Below are 14,791 nucleotides of genomic sequence, written 5' to 3' on the forward strand. Positions count from 1 at the left end.
AGACTGATTTTTATGTCACAAAAATATTGGAAAAGATCCTAACATTTCACATCGTTGTTAATTATGATGAGAAGCTTTATCACAAAATATTCGTTAAAAGGAGTGTTTAATGGGACTCTACTTGAGACAAAAATATTTTTATTTAACATTTTTTTTCAATAAAAAGCATAACCAATAGTTATTTTTTAAAATGTTAATTAAGTAAAAAAGTATTCATTTTTAGTTTCAAAAAACTTGTCATTGAAGTGACCAAAATTGGCATTATTATAAATATTTTATAAGTAATATATATTTGTAAGATAATTTTTCTTTATGTAATATATTGAGTATATATGTCTATTAGTGTATTTTTTTCATTATTATATACAATGATATCTACTGATTTTTTTTTGCAACTTTAAAAGCACAGGTCAAAGGAGTGGTAATTGAAAAAGGGTCATAGCATCATGAACCTTGCCAACAAAACCTCTACATGCATGCTGAAAAATTAGTGACCAAGAAGAAAGTCAAAATTGCATTACAGATAAAATAAAAAATAAAACTATAAAGTAGGTACCAGATTTCATGTCCAATCTCTGTTCTTCTGAATATAATTCATAGAATCAGGACATACATAACCTTCCTTGTGAGCTCTGCTTACAGCATGTAGTTTTAGCTTTTTCCTTGTCTTCACTATGTAAGAATTACTGTACATTATTAATTTTTATAGAAAATTAATAAGAAAAACTCTATTACATGCATATATTATTTATATTGCAATCAGTGTTGTCAAGATCGCGATCTAGATTGTCCATAAAACAAGTCAGATCGTGAGGTGGATCAGTATATAATCAGATCGGAGCTATCCGACGATTCATGAGTCAGATGGGAAGATCTCTATGTTATGTATAGTAGTAACTCGAATAGTAATTGTTCTGAATGGAGTTACAATCTTCAAGTTATGAGCTTTCATACTCTTTCCTATTCTTTTCCTGAATTACGAGTTTAACAACATTGATTGCAACCAAAACACAGCCAAAATATCTTATTCTCACAACCACATTTCTGAAATATTTATCATCAAATTCCACATTTTCTCTAATCTAACACACCAACAACTTGTACAGTTGAGGAGTTCAGTACATTTCTTCAGAAGTTTGGTTGAGTTCATCAATTTTGTGGACTTTTATCCTCATGGGATGGGATGTATGACCACTTTTCCAATGGCTCTATTAGTCTTCAAGTGTGCAAATGCCTCCACAGTCTGAGAAAACGAAAAGGGACTCTTAGGGTCAAGTATTGGCTTCACCTTCCCACTCTCTAAGTAAGGTTGTAGTTTCTCCAACACACCACCATCTGAAATGCGTTTTACAAAGATAGCTGAAGTTCCAATTGCTGCTACTGTCACAACTTTCCCACTTTCTTTAACAGCCTTCGATGCTCTCTCAATCTCACCCCGCCCTGATTTTGGAAAAGCAAAATATACAAGTTTTCAATAGAATGTTATACACATGAAATAATTTATACAACATTGTTTTTTGGTTTATAATGTGCAGAAGAAAGATATAAAAAAATTGTTGTTATACATGTAACATTTACTGTATAATTGCACACAGTTGAATCAGAGGTTTAAGGTTTAGACCGTCTAACAGGTTTTGTTGAATCAGAGGTTTAGACCGTCCTATAAGGGTCTTTGTATATCCATGAGGATTAAGCTTTCTGTTTTTCAGTAAATCAAGTTTATCCAAAATTCATGTATTATCTATATAAGTTTCGTGTGTTGCCTACAACATAAAAAATATTTTGAAAGCTACAACTTGCTGTGGTACAAGCATAAAATACAATGCAGAACAAAAATATAGGTTCAGTTTCAAAATCTCACCTACTGTATCGTACACTACATCAAACTTTTCTTCCAGCTCTTCAAACTTCTCCTTTGTATAATCAATGGCTAAGTCTGCTCCCAAGTTCCTCAACAAATCCAGTTTCCCAGTACTGGCTGTGGCTGCAACCTTTGATGCCCCAAAAACGTGTTTGGCGAGCTACATCATCAAAAACATGCATTACAAATCATTTGGGCATGCTCTGAATTTATTTATGTGGATAATGTGCAATGATATATTGTTTCACTATCCCTTTTGACTTCATCAATTGGAGTTTTGAACTTAATAAAGGTTAAATAGTAGACATGGTTAAATCTAAGAGAGAGCATTTCCGATTCTCTTTTTATGATTAGTCTATTAATTGTGTAGCTTGTCTTCACTTATCTTTCTAATTAGCTATGCAAGATGCAAGATTTCTTTAGATGGATTAGAATATCCAATTCTCTGTTTGATTGATAAAGGTTTTACCAAAGAAGACCAAAGATGATTAAACATATAATGCACTTTGAAAGAATGAGATGTATTAAGGGTTTAGACTCACTTATATACTATGAAATGTCTTAATCTCTCTGGTCATGTTTGATCTACAACAAAATGAAATAAAAAATATCACTTGGCAAACAAACCAAGAGAGATGGAATGTATCAAACCTGAATAACAAGGGATCCAACTCCACCAGCACCTCCAAGAACAAGTACAGATTGGCCAGCAGAAAACTCAACTCTTTCTAGTCCTTGATAAGCAGTGATGATGGCTAAAGGAAGGGAAGCAGCTTCAACTAAGCTCAAATTGGAAGGTTTGTGAGCCAATAACTTTTCTTCAACAGCAGTATACTCTGCCAAAGATCCAACAGTTTTTGGATTGTCCAGAGGATCCTCATTGATATCACCATAAACCTCATCCCCAACCTTGAACTTTCTCACTTGACTTCCCACACTCACCACCACACCAGCAACATCATACCCCGGAACAGTCTTAGTTCCCAGCAGCACCAGATACAAGATTTATCAACACAAAACAAAAAATAAAAGACATTTTTAGATGGTACAAAATGAAAAATCTGTCTATAATCCCATGCAAATGAGGTCTTAAAACCATGCATACAACTAAAGAGAATAAAATCATATTCTTACAGGCAAGGGAGAGTCAGTGTTCTTGAAAAAGCCAAGAGCCCTCTTATAATCTATAGGATTAAGGGCTGCAGCCACAACCTTGATGAGCACATGGTCTTCCTTGATCTGTGGTATAGGTATGTTTGATTCAAATTTGAGAATGTCTTCTGTGTTTCCATATTCAGAATAAACCCAAGCTTTTATGTGTGATGGAATGCTTGGAGTAGTTGCCATTGTGAGAGTGGCTTGAAGGGAAAAGAGTAAGAGGATGTTAGAATTAATTCCTAGGTTTTAGGTGAAATCAGTTCTGTGGATACTATGATGCTGCAACACCAACCATTCACTTATGTACCATCATAAATTTACTATTTTTTTTTAAATAAAAAAAATATAATTTATATAATTCTTGATGTAATAAATTTAAAAATAAATATATATAATAAAAATAAATTTGTAATTAAATAAAAAAATATTAAAATAATAGTATTAGATGTTGTAATGTATTTGTATAAAAGAATTGAAGTTGTCGATGTATATTTAAAAAAAAAATTTGTCAAATTATAATTTTTCTTCATTTATGTAGAGAAAAGATGGAATCACTTGGTTTTCTTTCATTGAGAAAAATTTTGTTAACACTATAAACAATCAATAACATACATTTGAAACTGTTTATAATAATATAATAATATTTTAAAATTAAAAAATATTAATTTATTAAGATATGAAATATATGTTTTTACTATTAGAAACTTTTTCATTTCCTTCTTTGTCAATGGCTAATAATTTTCTTGCCAAACTCTGCAGGAGTTCATGATGACAATTTTCTGGCAAGATTCATTCTGTAATGTATAACATCTTCAATCCATGGCTATATTCATCATTTTGTAAGAAACTTTTTGTTGAAATATATTGATGTGATAGGTTTGAGTTATAAATACAATTTTGAATATTAAAACTAAAAAGTATCTTTTAAATTTAATAAAATAATTAAATTAATGTTTTAAATTTTTAAAATTTGAAAGGAAAAATAAAATATAGATTTTTTTTACACCTTTGTAATAAAATAAAACTTGTAAGATGGTTTTAAAAATTATGTAAATAAGTGATATCTATTTAGAGTAAATAAGATTTCTTGAATATGTTTATGGGTTTGGATTTTTTAACATATTTTTTAATTCTGATAATCTTTATTTAGAATGCATTTTCAGATTTTGTGTTTTGAATTATTTTTTAAAATGTATTTTTTACATTATGGATTTACTTTTTTGGAGTGCAGTTTTGATTTTCAAATTATATTTTTTTAAATCTGAAAAAATCTAAAATAAAAGATAATTTTGAAAATTTTGAAAGGTGATAGGGTTCACATTCAAATTCTTATGCTAATTTGTCTCAAATGTATATGCTACCTAACACTTAATCCTCCTTTATTTGACCCATTAATTATTTTTTACTTTAAGTTTAAACCATGGGGGAAAAAAATTTAATGAGAGAAAACGATGGTTGATCAATAATGCTGTATCTGAACGGATTCAAGGTTCTATACATAGAAAAAATTGAAAAACATGAAAGTGCGTTTACACACCTAAGTAAAATTCTGCAGATAAAATTGTTTTTTCAATCGCAGGGAAGCAATAGTAATGCCTTCATAAATTTTAAACGTATATAAGATAAATAATTTTTTAAAGATAATTTTGTTCTATATAAAAAAAAATAGATCACTAAAATTAATTCCTGAACTAGTTAGTGAAAATATAATACGTTATCACAGTATCTATATGAATGTGTATGACATAAAACACAGTAATAAATTGTGCTTGTGTGTGTGACAAACAAGTGTTTCTTTAATTTATGCCTCTAGTAATAAAACGAGTGTTCCCTCTAATTGTTGTGCCAAATAACAATTGTTAAAATGGTTTCTGTCTTGGGTTTATTAGCTGTTTCTGTTTTGGGGCTTTTCTGGCTTGGCCCATTCCCTTTTTTGTTATTTCTTTTTGGCTAATTCTCCTTGCACCACATCAATTGTGATCAGCACTCATTTTTTGTTTTTTAAAACTCCAAATTGCCTTGCCACCTTTGATGGATTTTCTCATCAAAAATGAGAAAAAAAAGCTTTCAGATCTTAGCGTCCAGAAGGTATGTGCTGTGGATGGTCATATCCGAAAAACACATCAGAATTTGCATATCCAGAACTTCCTTATTTTTGTTACGGAAATGGATATCCAAAAATGTAAAACTAAAATATACATTTTTTGTGTAGATGTTGAGTACAAATCACAATTGATCTGGTGTGTACAAATACCTAGCCAAATGACAAAACAATAAAACTTACAAATAATAGCCAAACAACAAAGCAATAAAGGTAACAAATAAAGAACAAAAAAGATAAAAAAATAAATAAAAAATACATAATTACTGTGCAAACTGAATATCTCTTCACTCAAGACCTTGTATAATCCAACCCTTCAGAATGAAGTGTGAAATTTCCAACTTGATCCAATGGTGAACAAATCTGTAGTAGCAGTTTTACAGTTGCAGCACTGTGAAACTTCAAGAATGACTTTCTCTCAAAAAAAATGCTAGTGTTTTGAGTGACTTCAGAGCTTTTCTCTTACTCTCTTCCTGACTTCAAACCCCTTTCTACTTAGTTAAATGAAACATCAAGTGAGCTTCTCAATTTAGACTTTTTCTCTACATAGGAAAGGAGTCCAATACCCAACACACAGAGCCATATTAAATTAATAACTGACATCAAGTTACTACAATAGTCCTATAAACTTTAGAATGATTTTACTATAACGCTCTCTTACTTACATTTGGGAGTTTTTTCATGTAAACACTTCACATAGTTTGGTTCTTCTATGGTTTGCCTACGGATGACCAATTGATACAACAATATTTGTGTCTTTTATCAGAACAACAATACTTATATAACAACTAAAAAGATTACATATATATATATATATATATATATAGTTATGTTTGGTTTTCACTTCACCTATGTGAAACAGAAAGCAACATGGTTAGATTTTATAATGAAGCCTTTCTTCTTTTCTTGACAGAATTTTTTAGTGCACCAGCAGCATTTGCAGAAGAGGCTGCAGGATTGATGACTTTCCAAATCTTAGAGACATTCCTAGCAGTGTTAACAGCTTGTCCTGCACTTGCCAACACATGCTCAGTAGCCTCTCCCGCTTCTTCCCCAAACCTGTTGCCAAACCATCCATTTTAGCTAAGCTTACATTTATGTATCCACAACATAGGTGTTAAACATGGTGTGTGTTTATTTTTCCATTTAAAGTGTTCAAAACTAAAAGCTTAAAAGTGTAGTTTCTCTCACAACTGTGCTTTAGTAAGTGTGCACCATGGAAGCAAATCATATCCAATGACGCAGATAGTTTTTAACACTATTTTCAATGCACACTTTTCGGTTGGTTGAAATTAATGCAGATAATCTATTAGTTTGGGAATGACACTCACTTAGTATTGTCATCATCAGAATGGAGAAAAAGTGTTGTCCAAGTTACTTAGAGTTCACTTTCAGGCATAAATTGTCAATGCCTGGTTCAACTATAAATTTCGGGTATATAAGCAATATAATAATAATAACACTATTACCTGTTGGAAACCATTCTGGTTGCAGCTTTGGAGGTGGCAGAAAAGGTTTGTTTTTCAGCAGCTTCAGCTGCTTCAAAAACTCTATCTGTGCATTAAACACAGAAATCAAGTTGATGGTGCTTGTTTAAAAGAATGAGATTAGCTTATGGTGCTTATTTAGGTATCCAACATAACAACAATAAGATTGGTATATGAGTTTTTAAAGACCAAGTAGTGTATGCACCATTAATGTAGTTTTACATTTATATTCAATTGTGACATAAGAAAAATGTCTTGGACTTTTATAATAATTATCTTTCACACTATATTTGTACTACTTATATGATTTTTGACAATGCAAAACATTTTCTTAAAATGTCAGAAAATTTGATAATGAGGAACGTGCTATCCTTATAGGATCTTAAACTTTGGTTTGTTTGAGAAGTGTTACTTACTGACTGCATCAAGGGAAGCCAATAGCACCTCTCCAGGGAGCATCTTTAGGAATGTCTGTCCTGGTTGGGATTTAATAACACGAGCCATCACTGATCCACTCATTGTTCCAACACCATCATGCAACGAATTGGTTAACTTTTCTGTCATATTTGTCAGTTTTCTCACACTAGATTGCAAACATGGAAAAAAATCCAAGTTAGTTTGTAATTGTACATATCCTCTTAAAAGTTAAGACAATGTATGAAAATGAAAAATTCTTATAGTCAATAATCTAGTCCTTAAACATGAACTCAAATTCAATCTCATCACATGTTTCAATACCGTTTGAGGTTTTCATTCATTCCACTGTTCTTTGTGGCATCATTCCTGTTGTTCATGTTAGCATTGTTCTTTTCTGCAGCACTATTTAGGATCGCTTCCCCTCCTTTTTGGATCTGCTTTTCATAACAGGTTTTTGATGAAAAGCATAATGATTTATTTGTTTCTTTTCAAATGAGGGGGAAAAACTAAAAAGAGAAAGCATGACTCAAATTTTATTATGTTAGATTATAAAATAAGATACAATCACATAATTTTGATGTGTTTATCTATCTTTATCACTATTTGCACTCATTTATATACTATGAAATGTCCTTGTCTATAGTCGAGATAGGGTCCGATCAAGGATGACCTAATAAGACCAACAAACTCTCGCTAGGATATATTCTACATGGTTATGATACCATAGTACAAATGAGACTTTAAACCTAACTCAACCTTATAAAATTAGTTTATGTTGCACCCATTTATATATTATGAAATGTCCATATATCTAATCGACGTGGTGGGATCTCCAACAATCTCTTTATTTATTACATTTCAAATTTTTTACTCCGTTTTCTTTCTTAACTATATAAATTGTTCGATGATAAACATTTCTCTTATAAAGGCTTTTCTTATAAGAGGAACAAACCGTTCAGTAACTCAAGCATCTCATGCCAGAAAGTTTCTCTTTTTTGACAATAATCTGTAAGCCAAGCTGTTGACTGAGAATCTCATACATATTTTTTTCATATATAAGACCTTGATGCACCATACTCACAACTCAGAAGTCTGACATTGCAATTTGACTTTAAGACAACATAGTCAATGTTTCAATCTCACTCAATTTTCCCAACATCAAGATTTCATATTGTAAGAACTAAAGAGTAATATAAGAGAATTTGTTTATTCATGTTGGATTATTAATAATCACGTTATAGTATCAACTACTGAATTGATTCTAAATCTAAATTGGTTTCACATGTATGATCCGTTTCATCATAAACTGGTAAGAATATATAGATATATATTAGTTATTGCTGAGTAAAATTGATTTTGCCTTCAATCCTCAATTTGACCAAACGGGATATTCACTGAATTCAAAAATTTACAATAAATTTTACATCGAACTTACTTTCAAGGTAAGAAAATTCAAAAGATAATTCCCTTGACTTCATAATTTTTTAACCAAAACTAGTAGTTCATTCAAAATCAGTTTTTCAAATATTTTTCCAAAGCCCCACTTGAGCTGTTTTTTTTCATTGAATGAAAAAACTATACTGAATTATGCTATTAACCTACTTTTAAACTAAACCCATTTAAACATAAATCATTTCAATTCAAAATCAATTTTAACCCTAATGATGTATTGATAACTTGAAAGAAAGCAAACCAATGGAACTTTAAACCTAACTTAATGAGATTAGCAACCACTTATTAATTATTAATTGATGTGATAATGTTAGATCTCCAACATAAACCAAACTAAACCTGGTTAGTGTAAGCATTGCTGCAAATGAAGATACCCTTAACAATCTGACCAGTCCCTCCTGCAATGGCCCTGGCAATAAAGTGGTTGTAATCCTCAACCCGTGGGGCAAAGTCCTCCCAATCAAGGTCACTCTTCTTGCTCCTTTCCAACCCAGAAAAGCAACAGTGCTCCTTCAGAAAAGAATCCAGCATCCCCATGTTCCCATCACACTCTTCTGGAAAGGTCACACCATAGCTAAGAGGGTCACCACCATTTTTGACAGGCAGAGAGAAGAGGTAGTGAAGAGCATCCACCTTCACCACTGGCTCGTCCTTTGTCAAGGGCCACTGAACACTGCTTCCAACTTTTACGACTGTTGCCAGTGCCACATTCTGGTCCATGACCCTCGTGATTGTGAAATGCCCTTGAGCCAGTTGAAGGGCTTCTCCTTGTTCCATGAGATGAAGTTTGCATCCTGGGATCTGCAGCAGAAGCTGTTGTGTGGGAGTTTTGGGTTTTTGCAAGTGTTGAAAACCCATCTCTGATTTTGCTCTGTTTGCCATGTTCTTTCTTTGGGGTGTTAATGGAGATAGATCGATCAACAACACAAAGGTTTTTGCATACAGTTTAACCCTTCATCTTCCGAATTTTTGTTTTAATTTTTTTTAAAAAAAAGATGAGTTTTAATATTATTCATTTCGTTTGTCCGTTGGATTAAAAACAAGAGCAAGCTGATGTCACATCATCAAAAAGCACTATAACTTAATTATAAAAAAATTCCACGTAAGTGCTATGCAATTCTAGTATATTGAAGTATGGTTCTTTTTAATTAAGTGGGGGCAATTCTTTCCCTTTCTTTTAATAAAAAAATTATGAATTTGAATTATTCCTAAGTGGGTTTAATTCTTTCCCTTTCTTTTTAATAAAAAAATTATGAATTTGAATTAATCGTACAAAATATGATTTTAATGTAATAAAATTGTATTATGGTGAGACGATTTTTGAGTAAACTTAATACGATTTTTATCATGTCAAAATCGTATTAAGTTTACTCAACTTTTATATTGAAAATATAGTTATGTAATTACTATAACTTTTCTTTTTAACTAGAGTTATATCTAGTGACATGATTTTCAATTCAAACCATGTTACACTGAAGTTAGTCATGTCATCCTTAGACAACTTATGTATAACATGTTTTAAACTGAAGTCATATCACATTGGTATGACTTTTGTTGTTCTATAAAATGAGACTTGTTTTGCAATTTCTTTTGGTTAGTTAATGTTCATTTTTATGTAATGGGTAAGACATCAATTTCCCAAAATAATATATTGTTCAATTTGAATTTTTTTTTTCTATTAGACTCAATATAATATTATAAACTCTATAAAACGTCCTATCTTCAACACTTCTCTCACGCTGAAGTTATCAATTTGTATGTGGAACTATATATTACGAGTGATCGAATGACTTGATAAACCCAAAAAATACTTGTTAGGATAGATTTTAAATAACTCTAATACTATGTCAAGAAATGGTAAACCTAACTTAACCTCATAAAACTCTAGTCGATATGAGATTTTCAACCATATACATTCATACCAAAATTCAATACTCACACAGTTTGCATGTAGTTAATTTTATAAAGTTAATTTCAATTAGAAATAATATATATATATATATATAACTAGTTAAATTTATAATTAATTTTACTTTTAAAATCAATTTTTCAATGGAAAACTAAACATATGAACATATTTACTTTAAATCATGTTAATGAAAAACTTGTGTGTTCCTCTGTCTCCCATATACAAAATTGAAACGTGTAGTAAAATTTCATTTTCTTCTTAAGCCAGAAAGCAGAAAAAAACATCTCATCATAACGAATCTTGCTTTTGAAAATCTGAGCAGTTGATAATCAAGAAGTGATAAAACTTCATCAATGTTCACAGATATGCAGCTTATTTTTTGTGTACTTGACACTACATGATAATATATAATGTTATTGAAGAATGTTGCATAGATAGATAAAGACAAACTAGTTGAATCTGCAGAAAGCTGAAACAAGAGAAGAAGATGCAAAGGCCAGAAACGCTACGAAGGATAAAGCAACAGATGCTTTGGCAATTTCCATGAACTTGTCTTCTAAAAGAACAATTGACAAATTATGAGTTGTGGTGGCAGCTGAAGATGATGCTGATATTAGAAGATATGCCATGACCTGAAATTTTTCAAGCCATCAAACACCTTGCTTAGTATGCAATATATAAAATATATGCCATGATGCATGAATTAGGTTATTTATATTATTTTTGTCCATAAAAAAATCGTCATGTCGATATGTTAAAAGGCCAAAAAGTCGAAAGAAGAAAAGAATAAAAATGACGTAAGTGGAAATCTTAAGTGAAAAGACATGTTAAAAGGCCAAAAAGTCGAAAGAAGAAAAGAATAAAAATGACGTAAGTGGAAATCTTAAGTGAAAAGACATACATGTGTCAGTTTTAATAAGAGACGCGTATAAAAGACAGATAGAGTTAGTTAAGTATTAAAGACAGAATTATAAAATAGAAAATCAATTAATAAAGGATAAATATAAGATTCAATATGATGTGACAGATCCAATAGACTCATTAACAAGTATTATAAATAGATGAGTATTTAATTCAGTAGTTTAGTTTTTTTTAAGAGTGATTAACACACAAAGACTAATTTAAGCTTTGAAGAATTCCTGCAGGTATAACACCTGATACGAAAAACCGAAAGGTAATTCCAGAAACACAAATGATTGAGAGAAGAAATTGCCAGAGAAAAGGACAAACAAGAAGGACAAGACAATGACGAATTTTTGAAAACACTCGTAAAATTTATGTACAAATTAAAAACTAAACATATATAGGTACCTTTTCAGCCAATGGGAACTGAGGTGGAAGAATATCACTAACATGCATGCATTACCACAATAGGCATCAGAACTTTTTCCATGATTAAGATATAGGAGATTTATTAAACAACTAATGACATGAATAATGAATAAAACTATGTACTAAATTTGTTTATTGTATATATAACTGATAGAATGAAAATCCCTGAAGTGTGAAAAAGTTTACCTGATCCATAGCAAAGTTGAAGTAACCACGTAGTTTGGGATTCACTGTGTGTCTTTTAGTAATGAAATATTTGACCAGATCAAATATTTGCAATGCCGAATACACAAATCCAATCACATTCACTGAGAAACAGTACCTGAACAATAACACCCAAAGCATTACCAAGACCTTCACAAATGCTAGTAAACAATGGCAGTTGCACCAAGCAGAAGCAATGATAATAAAATTATGTGAAAATTTTCATTGGATAATCTCAAAAGCCCCATTATTTGATTAATGTGATAAAAGAAGAATAGTTTAGGAAAAAAATTGTTGTTCTGCATGAAAAAGCAATTCCAAATTAAACTATTTTTATGCACTTTTCTAGTAGTTAATAGTTAAATAGGTTGAAGCATATATATCACATTTATAATAGTTAAGTGATTTTCTTAAATAAATAATTAAAAAAATTAAAAAATAAATTAAGGAAATGAAATAAAATTACTTTATAAATTAAAATCAATCAAGTACTTGCTCAACTATTTTATAAGTTTTTTATTTTAACTTCTAAATATCTCAACTTTATTTACCTTACAGAACCCCTTAGCAAAAGAATTCTACAATTGAAAAGCTACAATAACCTAGAAGTTGAAAGTTTGGACTTAAGTTTTATTTTCTTTTTTTATTTCAAAAATGTAAATTTATCTCCACTTTACTTTTTTATGTTTTTACATTTTTTGTGCAAAGAACACTGAAAATGTTTTTTTACTATTTTTTTTTCACTATTTCCTACATTAAAAATAAGAAACAAAGTAAGAACTCGAAAATAGAGGATTTGTTCTTCAAAAAGGAGTTTAGGTGATTCTAAACTATATGACTCAAACAATGTGTTACTAGGCACATTAAAAGATAGAAATAGAAGATAAATCATATATAAATATGATAATTAAATACATATATATATATATATATATATGGTTTCATATTAAATTAAATCATGTAGAATATCAGGTTGAAATATCAGTTGAAGTAGGTTTAGATAAATTTTCATCATATTCTCATTTCTTGCTGAAAAATTGATTCAGCATCCAAAATCGATGCCAAATGAAGCAATTTTAAGTATTTTCTGTGTTGGAAAAGTTTACAAAGATTCACTACTAATTTGTCTTTGTAATAAAAACAACCAAACATAACTTATATAACTTCAAAATCAATGTCACATAAACTAAGTTTTTCAATGCTATAAACAAAAATATATGAATGGGAGAGAGATAGTAAGTGCAACTTACTTGAATTCCTGTAAGTAATACCAATGAATTTGAAAGTCTTGTAGAGATGATGCTTCATCGTGGGAAACAACCCAATTTGATTCATAGTCGGAACCAATCCAATTTGGTGATGCTTCATGCAGTTTTTCCCTTCTATCAGAAGCCAACACAGAGAATGCAATCATGCAAAACACAAAAGCAGCAATTCTCAGACTCAGCACAACAATGTGCCAATTACTCACTTTCTTGGACACTCCATCACGTGCCCCTTCTTCAACATCTTCCACATCCATCACTGTCACACTCTTCTTGTTCACTTCCTTGATGGCACCATCGCTGATGGACTGAGAGTGGCTGGCCACCACCCTCTGAAGGTCCCCTTCGCTCACAGAGTGGTGGCTGTGAGAGTTGTTGAACGAGTCTCGAAGGGTTGGAGCTGAAGGAGGTTTTGAAATTGGGTGGTGGTGGTGGCTTTGTTCTTTCTCCTTTGAGGGTTTTAGTTCTTCTTCTTCTTCTGTCTTCTCTGAGTGCTTTTTCATTCTGTCACCTTTCTTTTCTTGAGATGGAGTTTCAGTTTTGGTTGTGGTCATGGTGAATGTGTGATCAAGAGTTCTTTTGAATTAGATGCACTACAACACTGAAAATGCTGTTGTTTGATGCATGATAAATATATCACTTGTGAATGCTACTTGATAATTATTTAATTCATCAATAATAATAATAATAATAATAATATAATATATATATATATATATATATATATATATATATGACGTTGACAATCATATATCATACACTAAAAAAATAATGAAATGAAAACTAATATTAGATAAAAAAATAATAATGAAATGAAAATTAATTTTAGAGAAAAAAATAATTAGTAATTAGAGAATATTTTAGAAATAAAAAAAATTGGTTTCTAAATTAGTTTTCATTATTAAATAGTTTTTAAATTAGTATCTAATTAGTTTAGCAAAGTTTTAACTACCAATTATTTGATTTTTAAATTTGGTAGTAAAAACTTTGATAACTAATTAGATACTAATTTAGAAACCATTTAACAATAATAAAAATTAATTTAGAAACTATTTTTTTTTAGTCTCTGGTATCTAATTTAGTCACCAACTAATTATTTTGGTATCTAAAATTAGTTTTTATTTCATGATTTTCTTGTAATGATATTACAACTACCATAAAATTTATGAAATTTTACTGAAATTAAGCAAATCAAAGTTATAAGATATAATTCAATTTATAAACTTGTGAAAGTAACATATATATATATATAATTTGGTGAATAGCTAAGTAATTTGAAAAGGTTAATTTTATATGACTTTAAATCTTACTAGCAAGTTTCATGAGATTGATCCAATATAAGTTATTGATCTTGAAAATGTTAAATAATCAAAGAGAAATGATTTTGTAGTTTATATATAATGGTACTTTTCTGCTCAAGTTTTTATTTGAAATTACTGTTAGCTTGATGGTTTAATTGTGTGATTATAATATTTATTTTGATGATAATAATAATAATTGGTGAATGGAAAGAAATAAAAATTGATTAAATCGTTCTTGTTTCATTAAGCATATACAAATTTATCTCAAAATCAAATTTAAAATTTTAGAACAAAGAAAGAATGA

The 14,791-nt window shown here is 30.1% G+C and overlaps 3 protein-coding genes across 5 annotated transcripts; all 3 read right to left on the reverse strand.

Moving 5' to 3' along the window:
- Nucleotides 1–997: 997 nt before the first annotated feature.
- Nucleotides 998–3,312, reverse strand: LOC137836750 (2-methylene-furan-3-one reductase). The gene is made up of 4 exons (XM_068645472.2): nucleotides 2,996–3,312; nucleotides 2,513–2,836; nucleotides 1,862–2,021; nucleotides 998–1,440 (listed from the first exon to the last, which is right to left on the reverse strand). The coding sequence occupies exons 1-4, from the start codon at nucleotides 3,206–3,208 to the stop codon at nucleotides 1,172–1,174; spliced, it is 966 nt and encodes a 321-aa protein (XP_068501573.2). The 5' UTR covers nucleotides 3,209–3,312; the 3' UTR covers nucleotides 998–1,171.
- A 1,880-nt stretch (nucleotides 3,313–5,192) lies between these two features.
- On the reverse strand, nucleotides 5,193–9,483 carry LOC137836749 (senescence/dehydration-associated protein At4g35985, chloroplastic). 3 transcript variants are annotated; one of them, XM_068645469.2, is made up of 5 exons: nucleotides 8,816–9,483; nucleotides 7,346–7,458; nucleotides 7,024–7,190; nucleotides 6,590–6,674; nucleotides 5,193–6,179 (listed from the first exon to the last, which is right to left on the reverse strand). In XM_068645469.2, the coding sequence occupies exons 1-5, from the start codon at nucleotides 9,356–9,358 to the stop codon at nucleotides 6,002–6,004; spliced, it is 1,086 nt and encodes a 361-aa protein (XP_068501570.2). In that variant the 5' UTR covers nucleotides 9,359–9,483; the 3' UTR covers nucleotides 5,193–6,001. The 3 variants fall into 3 exon arrangements, 2 of the variants coding, with proteins under 2 accessions (XP_068501570.2, XP_068501571.2); XM_068645470.2 differs by lacking the exon at nucleotides 6,590–6,674 and having other exon boundaries at nucleotides 8,816–9,454; XR_016520695.1 differs by lacking the exons at nucleotides 6,590–6,674; nucleotides 7,346–7,458 and having other exon boundaries at nucleotides 6,043–6,179; nucleotides 8,816–9,452.
- A 1,228-nt stretch (nucleotides 9,484–10,711) lies between these two features.
- On the reverse strand, nucleotides 10,712–13,805 carry LOC137836751 (CASP-like protein N24). Its single transcript, XM_068645473.2, has 3 exons — nucleotides 13,172–13,805; nucleotides 11,904–12,039; nucleotides 10,712–11,017 (listed from the first exon to the last, which is right to left on the reverse strand). Exons 1-3 carry the CDS (start codon nucleotides 13,738–13,740, stop codon nucleotides 10,835–10,837), a joined length of 888 nt encoding a protein of 295 aa, XP_068501574.2. The 5' UTR covers nucleotides 13,741–13,805; the 3' UTR covers nucleotides 10,712–10,834.
- Nucleotides 13,806–14,791: the final 986 nt, after the last annotated feature.

This window comes from Phaseolus vulgaris, chromosome 4 (genome assembly GCF_051622355.1).
Source record: "Phaseolus vulgaris cultivar YP4 chromosome 4, ASM5162235v1, whole genome shotgun sequence".
Taxonomy (NCBI): Eukaryota; Viridiplantae; Streptophyta; class Magnoliopsida; order Fabales; family Fabaceae; genus Phaseolus; species Phaseolus vulgaris.